Consider the following 14,656-nt stretch of genomic DNA (forward strand, 5'->3'; position numbering starts at 1 on the left):
CATACCACTGCACAACTGGTCCGCGACCACACAAGCAACAACTAATACCACTTCATGGAATTCAACGTCGGAGCGGGACAAAACAAAGAGACAACATATCATACCCCTAGTCATCCGTCGAGTACTCCGAAAATTTAGCCAGCTCAAGAGACCGTTGGCTCCAAGTTGGCTCCGGGGCCCGTAGCAAGAGCGAATCCTGATGGACGAGCATCGCTTCACCAGAGTGTCCGAAGACCAGGATTGAGTAACTCACCGCATACATTAGTAAACGACAAGGGGTAGCACTCGATTCGAGAGCGCGTTCGTTGACGGTGACGAGAGCTCAAGGATACAAGAATCGCATGCACGACAAACAACGTTGAGCCGAACTCTAGGGGAAGTTGCTTGTCCGTGATACCATGTAGTCGTCGCCATAGGACCAATCATCAAACGTCTTTCTTCTTCAACATCAACGGCCATGTTGCAACCGAGTGGTAGCCTTTGTTTAGTCTCTTGCTTCCTCCATTACTGGCATCTTGCCCAATCAATCCAGACGGTCTTTCAACCGACAAACAACAGTTAATCTCTGGTTGAGAAGCAGAAGGTATGCCCGCAGCCGGGGAGGGAAGGGCGTACGCAGGCTATGAGCTCAAAGTCAGCATCCCGGCTTTGAAGGGTTGAATAACTCAACTTGCCCGTACATTTCTGACGGGAAACCTCGTTCCACGCTGTCAGCACACCCAGACGACGTCCTCCCATCTTTTGAATCCGTCTCAGATGGGCAACGAAGTTGTCGGAGTTGCGAAGAAGATGGAGCACTTGAATGTGTAACATCATTGGATGCTCCAGGGTGAAGCTGATTCGAGAAGAGGCATGTGAAGTTGAAGGAAAGCGAAAGCGTACATGTTGGCTTTCTTCAAGTTGGTTCACGAAATGCAGTACCTCCAACCTGCTGCTGAAAACTTAGCGCCCAGCATCTGAGTCGCTTGAGATGCTCATCACACATTACCTGTGTCTTGATATTGTTGCTTGCATTGCGTCCCGTTACTGCACCCCAGGTGGGCTGTCCATGAGAGAGACACGAGATCATTGAAGTATCGTACGTGTATATCTTTACATAAATTCATTTTGCAAAATTTTCGGGGGTCCTGGTGGTATCCGACGAGCTGGTATGGTGCAAAGTCGTCGGAGCAGAAGTCCGGGCGAACATCTCAACACCAAGTTCTCCGTTCTCCTCTTCTGTTATCGTGGAACTTGAAGGAGGCATCCTAGGCTGTAACGGTATTGAATGCGAATATCTGCGCTCAGGCGGGCTACTAGTAGTACTCCTTTTGTCTTGCACTGACCACTGACCAGCTTCGTTATACTCGAGTATAAGCATTCCACCTTCGCGAAGCTCTCTTCCGGGCTGCCATGGGTCTGAAACACGCTGCAGGGCTGCTGTGGTGTCCAACCAGAAGACGGCCATTGTCGGGTCCTCAACCCAGGGGTGATCACAACGACTTTGAATGTATGCGAAAAGCAATCCAAGCGCCAACACCCAAAGATGCAGCGCTACCCAAAGGTACACTCTCCAGTGAGTGATTTCGGCACGCAACGTCGGCAAGGCAATCTGAACAGTCGTAGCATTGGCACTGGCTGTATAATAGTCCGCCAAAGCTGCCCATGCAGCCTGATACGCTCGTGAAGCCAACTCGATGCCCAAGTTCCTGTTTGTCCCAAAGTTCAAGGGAATAGCATAGTTAGACAAGAAAAAATTGGCTGCAAGGAGTGGTGCAATTCCCAGTGCCTCCGCAGACTGAAAATTTCCGATGATTGGATAGGGAGCCTGTGCTTCCACGACATTCGCAGAGATAATTTTACAGTTTTGACTGCTGATCACTCCAGCCCGATACGACACATTTGCAATTGCGAAACAGTCTCTGCCGTCCGGATAGTCCGAGCCTGAGATGAAGTTGATCACCAAGCCTGGGTCGATCGTATAGTTCTGTGGGCATAGCGGTGCAGCCGTGGTAGGGTAAGACCAAGGAATCCAAATCCGAAAGGTGAACAGTCGTGTTTCTGATATGGGCATGTGTGGATCTCTGATCATTGGGCCATTTCCCCACTGCCCGTCGGGTAACAGCCCACCGGTCCCGTTTGCTCTAATAAGAAAAGGACTATATCCAGATGCATTCTGATACAGTAAGGATAGTTGTCCGTCCGTCAAGACCTGGTGGGGGTCTCGCACCCACTCGAAAGCGTCCACGGCAAAGTAAGGCATCGTAACATTAGCCAGAATAGAATGGGTAGAGAGGTATTGCGCTCCATTGATAACACGCCGAAAGGTTGTGGAGGGTTCTGTGATATTCAAGATGGAGTCTGGCTGAGATGTTCCCCATGCGATGCTTGCGGAAGCGGAAGCCATCATCATGATCTCAGACTCATAATTGATCAGGTCGTTGCCAATAAATACTGAATCGCTTATGCTCTGTTTTTTCAGGACGGTTCCGTCTGTAATTCCGTTCAGTAGTATCTTCCCGGGTACTTGGGTGACTGCAGTCTCCCAAATGAATGAGCCAGTTAATGCTGCGGAGAAGTAATCGATAGCAAAAGTGGCGAAAAGGGCGACGTATATGATGACCATGTTGCTTTTTCGAGTAAAGTGGCGAGGTGCAGGGGGACAATTTGAAATCGCCTGCGATAGACCTTTTGTCGAAATGCCTCCTTGCTCCATGGCCACAAAAGCGCTACGCCAAATGTAGCCTGTCGCCCACCATCCACCCGCAACACGTGTTATTGTAGCTGCCAACGAGACAGCAGTTGTGATGTCGGATTGGAGGGGAGCGTAAAACGACGCATACGCAACAGAGCCATCAACTTCTCGATATTGAGGTCGACGGGAGTTGACATTGAAAGTACGATGGTCAAGATAGCTCAAACAGATTGAGGCTACAAGAACCGTCAATGCGAAGTGCACAACGAAAGGCCTGTACTTGTAAAAATTGACGCTGTATGAGAGCGGTTAATGTGATATTGCAGTTAAAACTTTTAGGATTATACCGCCAGGTTGATGTTTTTGAAGGTGGAGGGTCACCACGCATTTCAATGTCCGTCTCGACGGGGAGATAATTGGTGCTGACATGGGACATGCTGTGTTCATCACCCATTCTGAATTTCTAGGCCTGTGTTTTGGGGCTGCCTTCCCTTTAAATAGCTCTAATTCATGATTAGCGCTGACATAGCCCTTAAACTGGGCCTTGATTATAGGGAAGAAGGATGTTCCTGGATGTTCTCCGTCGAAAGCAACCGACGTGCCTTATGATAAGATTCAAACAGTTGTGGACAAGCAATGGCATCAAATTGGGTAGCGCGGCGGCTCGATAAATCGCCACGACATAGTATTAGCCAGGTTGTTGAGATACGTCGAAAAAGAAACTTCTAAAGTTTCTCCCACGAGAAATTGCGTCCGCCGAACTTTTGAGTGAGGCAGGCGAGGTGGATGGAGGGTTCGAAGTCATGGTTTCAGGCGGTGCCAGACTACAGTAGTTGGTACTCAATGGAAGGGGGGAGAAGGGTTGGGCGAGGGGTACGTACATCTAGTTATTCAAGATGATTTCAAATCCTTCAACTCATCCAGTATGTCTTCCTCGTATTGCGCTTTTTGGACGTCGATGAAGATGTGCCCTGATCGGACGAGACGAACGCGAACCTAATTCCATGTCGTTTGTCAGGGTTGTATTCGATGGAAGAAGAGGTGTTGTAAACGTACCGTTGCATGTTTCGGTCGTAGCTCACTTCTCGTTGGGTTTGGTAGGCCTGCACAATGCGATGCGTTGATCCCAGCGATACCTTTTGAGGACGTGCTCTGTTCCAGCATATCAGTCAACATCATATACGCCGATGAGATAGACAGACATACTGAAAGTATCGAATCGATGTCCGTTTTCTCTTGTTGTATTCTTCAACGACTTTCTCAATGTCCGCAAAGTCCTTGGGGAGAGACGGCCGCAGATCAATACGGCTGGCTTCGTCTTTAAGGTATAACGGCCAGTCGTCATCAAAAGAGCCATCAGGGCATATGTCTGTAGCAATTTTAGGTGTTGTTGCGAAGGTCAGTAACTAGCACCCACTGATAACCTGACTTCGAAGAACTAAACTCCAAATTGACGAGCTCGGAAAGACGAGATTTCTTTGCTTGGGGGTACATGAGTGGCTATTTGACGTCGTCACGTAAGGCCCACAAGCGATGGCGGAAGGTGAGACTTGGAGGGGCACCCCCGTTTCCGCATTGCTTCAAAGATGATGGATGATCAGCGTTCGCCGTCGCTCCAATGGACCAAACCCATTTCACTTCCCGAACGACAAATCCGCCCACTCAAACTCCGAGATATCCTCTGGACATCTGGGAATCTCATGCACCCTCTCGTAGGCCGCCCGCCAGATTGAGCTGGAGCTAGGGCTGCGCAGGTTGTCCTAAAAACTGTGGCTGGTGGGGCTGATGTGGTCACAGAGGTCTATCGTGTGTAGGTGTTCGAATATCTGAATGGAGGATGACGTGGGTTTGGTTTAAAGAGAGGTAGAGAGAGTGAGAAAGGCGAACCTCGTGCAAGATATCCAAGGCCATTGTACATACCACACGCAAATGCATTGGGATACCCTGGTTTGTGGAAGAGATCGTCTCCACTTTCCGTTGTTCCACATCCATGTTGCCAGATAATCGACCACTGAAACGAAGCGTAAGAGAACTGGTCCTGTGCAGGTTCAAGCTTACCATCGTTTCTGTCCCTACGCTCATCCAACTCCTCCGGTATAACCTTGCTTCCAGGTTGGAAGGTAGCCTTCCTTGGGCAAGTTGCGCGAACAGAGCCTCCTGGAGAAAGTCACCCCTGAAACTTTGTTATCCTAAGTGGCCTGCCGCAACAATAGTATTCGAGCAGCAGACGAGTGCGTAGCAAGACCACGAAGTTCAAGCTCAAGAAAAAGGTTGTGCTATATCTAGTGACTGTGACCAGTGCTATTTCCCGATTTCAAACACGTTTATTCAAGGTTACAAGAGCAGTAGGCGACTTTCTACTATGTACAAGTTAATACACTACGCTCAGATACCAAGGCGGGCTAGGAGCGAGCAGAACACGATGCAATGATCCAGAGCAGACATTCAGCAAAACGAAACCAGGAGGAAAGAGAGAAAGAAATTCAAAAGAGAAAACTTAAAAAGTCAGAAAAGCAATGATCAAAAACCGAGACCCATCCCAATACACCTCATTTCAAATTCTTGTCGGGTTCGAAAGCTTGAACCGCCGCCGCTCAACGACGAAGCCCAAAAGCCCTCAACAACCCCCCAACAACAGGGATCTCCCACTTCCCATCGCGGCTCTCCAGCTCCTCAACCGGAACCAGAACCTTGGTAGGCGCAGGCATCTTTTTGCGCCTCCTAGTCGCAACCGGCTCTTCCATCTGTGGAGACGTCTTGGACCGCTTCGACTTCCTAACCATTGACTCGTCGATCTCTGGGTCTGCGTCGGACTCGACGATGATGATGGGGGCTTCTTTGCGCTTCTTTGAGGTCGAGCTCGAGGTGGAGGGGACTGGTTTGGAGGTGGAAGGGACCGGCCTGGAGGTGGAGGGGACTGGCTTCATGCTCGAAGGAACTGGCTTCATGCTCGAAGGGATAGGCTTCATGCTCAAGGGAGTCAACTTCAAGCTCGAGTAAGTTTCCTTCGAGGTCTGCGAAAGTGGCTTGGAGGTCGAAGGGACTGGCTTCGACATCGAGGGGATTGGCTTGGAGGTCGTGGGGACTGGCTTCATGCTCGAGGAAGACAGCTTCAAGCTCGAGGAAGTTTCCTTCAAGCGCGAGGGGACCGCCTTCGAAGCAGGCTCAACAATCCGCTTCTTCGAAGAGGTAGACTCAACAGCAGTCTCAGGAGCGCGACGACGTTTCTTCTGCTTCTTCTCCTTGGTATCCTACAACCCCATTATCGCGTCAGCATCATATCAATACCCACTAACGAGTGAGGGGACTTACAGGCTCAACAGCATCACCATCTTCAACAGACCGCTTCTTCTTCTGCTTCTTGGTCGTAGTATCGACCGCATCAGTATCTTCAATGGGACGTTTCTTCTGCTTCTTTGTTGTGGCGTCCTAAAGTCGCATAGCGTGAGTATCGGCTCAATAACCTAAGCAAAGGAAAACTTACGGGTACGACCGCCTCTAAATTCTCAAAGGACGACTCAGGCTCAGGGAGACGCCAAGTCCCTTTCTTCGGTGCGCTAGTAACACTTCCTTGTTTGCTCGAAACGCTTCCCTGCCTGCTAGATCCACTCCCTTGCGCACTAGGCGCACTCTGCACACGAGTCCTAGGTGGGAGAGGCTTAATCTCCCTCTCGCTCGAAACAGTCTTAGAAGCCTTAACTCCCGAACTCTTCGAGTTCCTCCCCAATTCCTGGCTGGGCAAACTAATGCTCGAAGTACTGGTGCTCAATACCCACGGCTTGCTCTTGGGCTCGTCCGCCCAGATCTTCTGCATCTTCTCCCTCCATGCACGCCGTTGTTCAGGGGTGTAGATAGGAGAGGATGGCTCAGCTGGAGCAGGAGCGGGTGGTGGGGAGGCTTCTTTGAGAGGGGGTTGGGTGGCGGCTTGGGCTTGGAGAAGCGCTGGCTGGTGACATTCCTGAGGAAGAGCTGTATTAATGAATCCAGCCTCGTTCCACGCAGGTTGAGCTGGGGCAGATGTCGCTCCGGGGTAAATGAACTGCTGAGGATGCTAAAATGAAGGAACGTTGGTCAAGGCTATACATCAATCGACGGTGAAGGCTAACCTGAGGTTGATTGTACGCGTTCGCATACCCGTTGTTCAACTCCTCTGAATAAGGAGGAGGCGCTTGATTTTGTGCATAAGCCTGGGCTTGGGCTTGGTGGGCCATAGCCGCTTGCGCCTGCGCCTCCAACAGATACCGCTGCTGCTGTTCGTACGCGGCTTGTTGCTGTTGCTCGAACGCAGCTTGTTGTTGTTGCTCGAACGCAGCCCGTTGCTGCTGCTCGAATGCTGCTTGTTGCTGCGCCTGCGCCTGAGCCGCGTAACTCTGAGAAGGCCCGTCCTCGTCCATGTCCTCCATGTCGGCTTCGTAACCCACGCTTGGGTTTGGCTGATAGTACACCTGCTCGGACTGTTGCTGGTATTGGTTGGGCTGTTCGACAGGGGCGACAAAGGAATGGTTGTTGTAGGTTTGTTCAACAGGGGGTTGGTGAACGAAAGACTGGCCGACGAAGGACTGTTCAACGGGCACATTCTGAACGACAGAGGCCTGCTCGACAAACGACTGCTGGGAAGGACCTTGGTCGGCGGACGTGAGCTGATGCTGATGCTCCACCTGTGGCACGTCGACTTGGTCGTGTGCGTGATTCGGGAGCGCGACTTCTTCAACAGGTGGCGGCACGACTCGAGGAAGAGGAAGGATACGCGGGTAAGGCTCCAGAGCGGGAGGGGGAGGCGGAGGGAAGATTAACTTGGCCACAAATCTGAGCGGCCGCGAGAATATCTTCTTGATTCCGTTCATACGGTTCGCCCACCTGGTGTCGCGAAGTCGTAGTCTTTCCTCCATCTCCGCCCTACTCATACGATATCTGGCCCTACGGTGGCCCTCACAATCCGTGGGGAGGTTGCTATTGTCGAGGGTCGGGTTTTCGGCGCGCCTGAAGCGAGATAAACTCAACACGCAACATGAAGGAGAACAACTTACTGCTCGTCAGTCTTGCCGTCCATGATAACTTGTGCAGGGGGAGGGGGGACGACACTGGGATCAACCCCCGGCGGAAGGGGAAGGAAACCTCTGTTGACGATGAACGCCCTTCGTCGCTTCGCGACGGTTCGAACGTTCATAAAACGTTTCTCCATCTTGTTGGAGTTGTTCTTCTGCCTGCGCTTGGGTTTGGGTTTCTCAAGAATAATAGCCATTGGCGGATAACAGAGTTCGGTAATAGATTGATTGGATTGGGTTGCAAAAAATCGCGTATATGAGAGCGATCGACAGGTGTAGGTTGTGGTTGAGTTGGGGAAAAGTGGGTGGTCCCTTGTCGGTTCTTATAGGGCGCAGTATGTGGCCATTTGCGTTGACATATGTGGCCTGGAAGGCAACAAGGAGGGCCACAATTTCGCGTAGATCGTCACGCCGATTCCAGCTTTGACTTCACCACGAGGTGCGAGAGTCCCAGTATGTCCCAGAATTGGATTTACTCGCATTGACCTTGGCCATTGTTCGCCTAATCCGTCGTTGCTTCGGCAATTTGAGTGGCCTATTCAGAGAAATGGCTGGGTGGTCTCGTTTATGAATAAGATGACAGGCAGGGCACTCGGTGGTTGATTTAAAAGAGAAATTGTGAGAACAGTGCTGGTCAAGTGTAGGGCCTTGTAAGTAAGTAGTGCGCGCCAGCGACTTGAACAGACTTGAACGCAAAAACATCACGCCAAATAAGAGCACAGCTTCCGAGCAGTAGATCTGGTAGATTACCGGACAGGGGTTACCAACCGTTACCAAGGCTACCTAATTGTTAGTAACCGGTATACCATAAACCAATTCCAGCCAATTCCCCAATTTCTCTCTCCATCCTTAGTAAAATAGTAAAGTAAGGACTACGATGGAGATGAGTATCAAAGTGGGGGGAGCCCTTGCAGCTCAATCGAGCCCAAAATCCCATTCGATTGGAGGAACCCTGCCAGTTCCCAATTCAAAAATCGTCACCACCCGACCTCCGAAAAAAAAACAAGGATATTGCAGGGCACAAAATCCCCATGCATGAACACCAGGTTATTTCCAAGATGTATTATCGCGGCCATACGTGGGTGATCGTGAATCTTTCCTCAGAAATCCCTGATGCGGGATGGAAATGCGGAGAGAAGTTCTCCGAAAGGAACGGAGTGAGGATAGGGATGCGATTTCTTTCTCGAGGAGGTTTGAGAGGGTGTGGATGTACGTAGCGTACGACAAGGTCTGTCGAAGATGCCCAATCCACGTATCCGGAAAGGAGGCGTGATCGTTCCCCAAACAAGAATCCTCTGCTCGCATAGGCCTGAAGGACCTTCAGTTGAGTTCGCAGAGGGCTAATAAACGAGTGACGGGGATAGCATCATGACAGCGATACCCTCTATCTCCTTTGCGACGCGGAGTTTCTGCTCTTCAAGTTTGGAATATACTGTAAGTCGGCCTTGGGAGAGATCCCACGGAGCAAAATGAACCTCAACTTCGCTTCGTCTTTAATCGCTCTCAACGTCGACCACTTGCATTGAGGACAAGGCCTTCGTGGCGCAAGGTCTAGGGGAGGAAGTAAAATGGGGTTATTGTAGCCTACTTTTGTGTTGCGTTAACAGCGAAAAAGTAATCGGGTGGCGGGTCAAATGGGCCGTACGTGTTTAACTTTGAGCTTCAGAGGTAAGGTGATATGAACTCGGTTCCTGCGCTGATAAAACAGACTTCTGCTGTTGGTCATCATAAGGGGCCATGAGGCAACCGAAATATCTGTCAAGCTCTGTCAGTACGGTTGGTCATTTTCCCCCGGAATATATTTCCATACCTTATATCATTTGCGGTAAGCAGATCGCACAATCTGACGTTTTGGCCTTGGACTGTTGTCGTTGCCAGTTGGTCGAGAACTTGGAACGAGCGATCATGTGATCGGTAAATTTGTCGGAGTTTTCTAATTCGGCATCTCAACCGGTTCTAACTTGTTGTGGACGTTCCTATCAAAATTGCCGTCATAATTAAGAGCAACCAAAGAGTTTTTGGTTACAATTTTGGTCCCATCCAGGGTGGCAACCTGGTTGCAACAGGTGGCAACGGGAGTTCCGGCGTGATTGTAGCCAATTTTGGGCTAAAAAATGGAAAAATAAAGAACTTTCAACGGTTAGCACTGGTTAGAATGCCGATTCAATGCCGTCCCAATTTCGGCTGGTTGTGACAAAAGAAATAAATCTCCGACATTCCTCCTCTACATCATCATGGTCATTTAAGAGTACAGTTTCTGCGATGACATGGCAGCTTAGAACCCCGTTGGGGTTTCCTCGTTCCACATTGTGCACAGTCGAGACGATCATAATAAGTTCCCCTTGATTATCTCCCGCTCATCTCCTCCTTCAAGTTCAATACATTGGTACGCGTTAACACACTCACCCAAATCGTTCATCGCCTGAATGAATCTATTCTCTCTCTACAGTTTCTCTCATTTGTTTCCCACTTCTCCAGGACAAGTAGACCGAGAGCCCTTGCTGCATACTTGTGAGTTTGACTTAACGAAAAGAAAGATGCTTCTGACCTTTCCTCTATAGACGGTAACCCTGACGTCTTTGGACGTTGTCACCGCAAGAATGGTGATACCATCTTCAACAGCTATGAGCGGGATGGTAAGCGAAGGATTGTAGTAGTGGTCGTTTTTTTCTGACATTGTATTCATGTAGGCGAACTCTCAGAATTCGATGCATTAGCAATCACGGAGCTCAACGAGGCCTACATTCCTCCCCAGCAGACGAGCATCGCCCCACTCTACTTGCCGCCAGGACAGACCATCCCCAACCGGATGGTTGTCACTTCGCCCAACGCCAATTGGATGCCATTTATCTCTTTGCGCCCCCGAGCCGTCCGTGCCCGAGAAGATGGACGTTTTGCTTGGGCAGACTTTACAGTGTGCCCTCAGTGGTTCATCGAAAGCCAGTGGCATCTTCCATTTGTCAGATCGCGTCCGCCAGAGGCCACAATCAAGCACCTCGAGCTCGGTTTTTGTTGGTGGCAGTTGGGAGAGAATCATTTTGTGCCATGTGGAAGCAAAAGGCTCGGCTTACCGCAACCTCGGTACCTTGCGTGGAGACATTGCAGATTTTCTGCGAGGGAAGGCCAAGAAACTTCACGTTGCCTGCCGAGACGTCAAGCAGCTGAAGGATTTCGGCCGTCTGTTTTATCTAGCAAACAAGACCGCTGACGCAGCCTTCCAACTCAAGTATTGCTCCTTCACCAGGCGCGACCTGATCTACCACATCAGCGGCTTCCAACGCCTTTACCTGGAGACCCTCGTTATGTATGACTGACACACAAAGTGGGCTTTCCGTCTCAACGACGGCACCGGAAAAATCTACGAAATTGACAAGACCATCATGGGGGCAATCGCTGACAGCCCGGATTGTATTGTAATGCTCTACAGAGTTGGTGTGCCGGGTTGGTATGTGCGACCGCCATCAAATGTCCCAAAGGACATGACGATCCGTCATATTGTTGCGCCGGGTTGCGAAGAAATGCCAACAGTACGGGGACGTCCTGCCAACGAGTACGATCGACGCGCATTCACGTACAAAGACTTCCCTGGCATGCCTTTCCCGACTGTTGTCACTGCATGCCCTCGAAGTAGCGATTATGTCGCTGCCTGCCAAAACTGACGTGAAGGACATTTTGGTCCCCTTGATCCTCAAGTTGTCGTGGAGGCTTCTGGTGGTTTAGCCATGGTCAATTCATCTCCCTCCCCTGGTAGGTTTTCACATCCTTGGTACTTTGAACACGCACCGATTCATGACACAATAGCCCTGTCTGCCCCCCACACGGTACCTGTCTCCCCCACGGTGAATAAATCTGCGCAAGGCATGTATGCTTCCCCTTGTCCAACTCTAGTGTTACTAATTGAATTTGATCATAACAGCCTTGCTAAATTTCATGAGCCAGACCTCGACCATGTGCCACCTCAATCCCCAGCCTGGAAGACTGCATTAGAAGCTGTGGATATGGATTCGCGGCGCGTTTTCTCAACGCCCGCCGCGAACAAGTATCGCGGTTATCAATTCCCAGATCCTTTCCTATTTATCAACGGCTCCAACCACCGAAGCATGATGTTGGCCTGGCTGATGATGCGTGCTCAGTGGCTTCAGTCCCTCATTAACACTGATTCTGCCCCTCAACTTCCTGTCCCCCAACTTCCTGTCCCCCAACACTGGCGCAACTTCCTCCATGATTTCGCCAAGGAAATGGGGTTGTTGCCTACGATACCGTCAACAAGCATAGGAAGTCATGGCGGCGTGCAGGAGAAAAAGGGCAAAGACCAGACACACCAAGGATCTGAAGAACTGCCGTTCTCGCAAGGCCAAGGAGGTTCAAACTTCCATATTCTCTGGTGTGGTGTCTCTGGGAAAGCGTCCTGACGTGGTTTACTGGTAGTAATGCAAGGGGATAAAGACGACGGCCTCGCCCCCAACATCATGTCGCAAGTGATTTGGAATACCTTCGAACAAAACTTTCGATATGAAATCCGCCAACTCGACCGACATCTCTTGCCCGCTGCTTGGGCCTCGGATTCTGAAGCCGGCCTGCGCGAAGATCTAATCCGTCGCATTTTTCCAGATGACAGCAACGGCCTCGTTGTCTCTGCAGGTCCACCTTCTATCATTGGCCTTGCGGCGGAGAATTGGAAGGACCGCTTGAAACATGTGGAGGCATTACGGCAGTTAGTAAAGGGATGACCGGGAGCCGCCTCAAGGCAATTGAAAGCACGATATATTTCTGAAGGCATCTCTGAGGCAAAGTTTAAAGAATCAGAGGGAATGGTGGTCAAGGCGTACTGCCAGACTTTTTTCGACACCTTCGGCCGTGCGCCTTGCACCCCGCATCAGATTTCCCGAGTTTCTGATCACGAAAAACATTCATTATCGAACTGTCAAATTGATCGACAATAGACAGCAGAGAGAGAGGGAACAACTTTGCGACAAGAATGTGATCGACGTGATCAAGGGTAAGCTCAAGCATGTATTTTTACATTAGATCAGTTTACTTTACATTTTATAAGAATTGTCATTACTCTAATTCGTGAGGTTCAACGTAAAATCCCCCGTGGCCCATCCCCCGACCGGCTGCATACCCGCAAACTTCGCCCCACTAATGGCAGCCACGTCAATCCTCAAAAACCCCGCATCCCTTGACACCCCACCATTTGGTAACTCCCTCGCCCTTCTCGCCGCTTCCCATCCGACGCGATCATGATTGACATGGTGCAGCCTGCTACTCTCGACGAATGATAACGGCATCTGGAAATAATTGAATATTCCCCGCAGCACGTCTTTGTTCCGTATTCCCTGTGATGTCGAAGACTGCCGGATGATGATGGGTCCCCAGTACCGTTCCCATCGCCCGAGCGAGCTTACGTGGATGCGAATTACGGAAATGGAGGGGGGTACGGCCAGTGCGTTCAGTTCGGCGTTGATGAGTGGGCGTTCGTCGTTGGCTTGAGTGCATATTCGAGCGGCGGAGGGGTAGCGTTCGATTGACCAGGAGAGGTGAGGGTAGGCGACCGGGGTGGTGCACAACATTGGATGGAGTGATGAAGTGGTGGAAGAAGTGGTGACGGGTTGTGTATTCCCTGCGGGTGCGGGTGCGCTCCATGCAAGAAGTGCCACAGGAGCGACGGGAACGGTTGGGACGAGGGGTGCGGGTGCGCTCCATGCAGGAAGCGCCACAGGAGCGACGAGGGCTGTTGGGACGAGAGCGGCGGGTGTGCTCCATGCAGGAAGCGCCACAGGAGCGACGGGGGCGGTTGGGACGAGGGGTGTGTAGTGTACCGGGACGGTGGGCCAAGTGGTGGGAAGGGGGACGTAGTAGTTATTGTTTGTAATGGATACGGGAAATCCATTGCTGCAGCCAGTTGCGCAGGCATTCTGATATGAGTTTGGCAAGGGGGCGTTAGTAGTCTGGTTTGGCCATGTAGCGGAGGATTGATTTGGCCAGGGAGCGTAAGTTTGATTTGGCCAGGCAGCGTGAGTTTGATTTGGCCAGGCAGCAGGAGCCTGGTTTGGCCAGGGAGCGTGAGTTTGATTTGGCCAGGCAGCAAGAGCCTGGTTTGGCCAGGGAGCGTGAGTTTGATTTGGCCAGGCAGCAAGAGCCTGGTTTGGCCAGGGAGCGTGAGTTTGATTTGGCCAGGCAGCAGGAGCCTGGTTTGGCCAGCTGGTGGTAGTTTGGTCCCACCAGGGCATGCAGTCACTGGGCCACTGGAAATCGTTATGGGTATTGCTATTATCTAAAGGAAGTGTTCATGAAACGTTGGATACGAGCTGAGAAGCAGGCATACAGTTTTTCGGCCTTACAAGAGACGAGAAGAAACGGCAAAAGGAGGGTCTCATAACGAGGACGTTATCGAGAACTGGGCAAGGTTATCGGAGGGAAGAGAAGTTGGGTCCACAAATCCTGTCGGCTCGCGCTTTATAGAGATGACGCGATGCGTAATCCGTCGCAAAACTGTAGGGACCTACTTCCATTTCCATCTATCACTACGAGTCAATCTGCGAGACCTGCATCGGATTAAGGAACGCGAAGTAGGCTCCTTTCTTGTAATTATTGTCGTCCATGAGTGGCGAATCGAGTAACAGTGTCATGGCAATCGTCGGTTGGTTTTGTTACATTCGTAACCTTGTATTCTGACATTTCGAACTTTCAGCGGAGCCCGGAATTTTGACAAGAAGATCTTTTTGTCGGACGCATCGTTGTTGTTCGACGTTCAATGACCATAAATTTGGAAAAGAGGCGATCGCGCTGTTTGTCAATGTCATTATTTGTCTGTATAGTACTTGGTACAAGCGACTACAAGCGGGGCCACAAGAATCTACAAGGACCCACAAGAAATTTATTTCAAATTGTGACTTGTCGGAGTAAGGCAGAGTACAGTGCTTTGCATTGCCGT

General features: G+C 50.7%; 5 protein-coding genes across 5 annotated transcripts; 1 reads left to right on the forward strand and 4 right to left on the reverse strand.

The window, feature by feature from the left end:
• Nucleotides 1-1,102: 1,102 nt before the first annotated feature.
• Nucleotides 1,103-3,128, reverse strand: LACBIDRAFT_331186 (uncharacterized protein; the record flags this gene model as incomplete). Its single annotated transcript, XM_001885584.1, has 2 exons — nucleotides 1,103-2,969; nucleotides 3,022-3,128. The coding sequence occupies 2 exons, from the start codon at nucleotides 3,126-3,128 to the stop codon at nucleotides 1,103-1,105; spliced, it is 1,974 nt and encodes a 657-aa protein (XP_001885619.1).
• Nucleotides 3,129-3,585: 457 nt separating this feature from the next.
• Nucleotides 3,586-4,735, reverse strand: LACBIDRAFT_331187 (uncharacterized protein; the record flags this gene model as incomplete). The annotated part of the gene is made up of 7 exons (XM_001885585.1): nucleotides 3,586-3,670; nucleotides 3,731-3,826; nucleotides 3,881-4,043; nucleotides 4,092-4,174; nucleotides 4,381-4,456; nucleotides 4,595-4,685; nucleotides 4,733-4,735. The coding sequence occupies 7 exons, from the start codon at nucleotides 4,733-4,735 to the stop codon at nucleotides 3,586-3,588; spliced, it is 597 nt and encodes a 198-aa protein (XP_001885620.1).
• Nucleotides 4,736-4,981: 246 nt separating this feature from the next.
• LACBIDRAFT_295158 (uncharacterized protein) lies at nucleotides 4,982-7,916 on the reverse strand (the record flags this gene model as incomplete). The annotated part of the gene is made up of 5 exons (XM_001885586.1): nucleotides 4,982-5,925; nucleotides 5,987-6,103; nucleotides 6,159-6,725; nucleotides 6,781-7,654; nucleotides 7,702-7,916. The coding sequence occupies 5 exons, from the start codon at nucleotides 7,914-7,916 to the stop codon at nucleotides 5,269-5,271; spliced, it is 2,430 nt and encodes an 809-aa protein (XP_001885621.1). The 3' UTR covers nucleotides 4,982-5,268.
• Nucleotides 7,917-10,145: 2,229 nt separating this feature from the next.
• Nucleotides 10,146-12,449, forward strand: LACBIDRAFT_331189 (uncharacterized protein; the record flags this gene model as incomplete). The annotated part of the gene is made up of 10 exons (XM_001885513.1): nucleotides 10,146-10,230; nucleotides 10,281-10,355; nucleotides 10,410-10,588; nucleotides 10,635-11,018; nucleotides 11,043-11,151; nucleotides 11,248-11,346; nucleotides 11,386-11,466; nucleotides 11,521-11,581; nucleotides 11,636-12,081; nucleotides 12,148-12,449. The coding sequence occupies 10 exons, from the start codon at nucleotides 10,146-10,148 to the stop codon at nucleotides 12,447-12,449; spliced, it is 1,821 nt and encodes a 606-aa protein (XP_001885548.1).
• A 1,208-nt stretch (nucleotides 12,450-13,657) lies between these two features.
• Nucleotides 13,658-13,948, reverse strand: LACBIDRAFT_163556 (putative proline-rich protein; the record flags this gene model as incomplete). Its single annotated transcript, XM_001885587.1, has 1 exon — nucleotides 13,658-13,948. A coding segment is annotated over one exon (291 nt), but the record flags the coding sequence as incomplete, so codon positions are not given.
• Nucleotides 13,949-14,656: the final 708 nt, after the last annotated feature.

This window comes from Laccaria bicolor, genomic scaffold, assembly GCF_000143565.1.
Source record: "Laccaria bicolor S238N-H82 LACBIscaffold_32 genomic scaffold, whole genome shotgun sequence".
NCBI lineage: Eukaryota > Fungi > Basidiomycota > Agaricomycetes > Agaricales > Hydnangiaceae > Laccaria > Laccaria bicolor.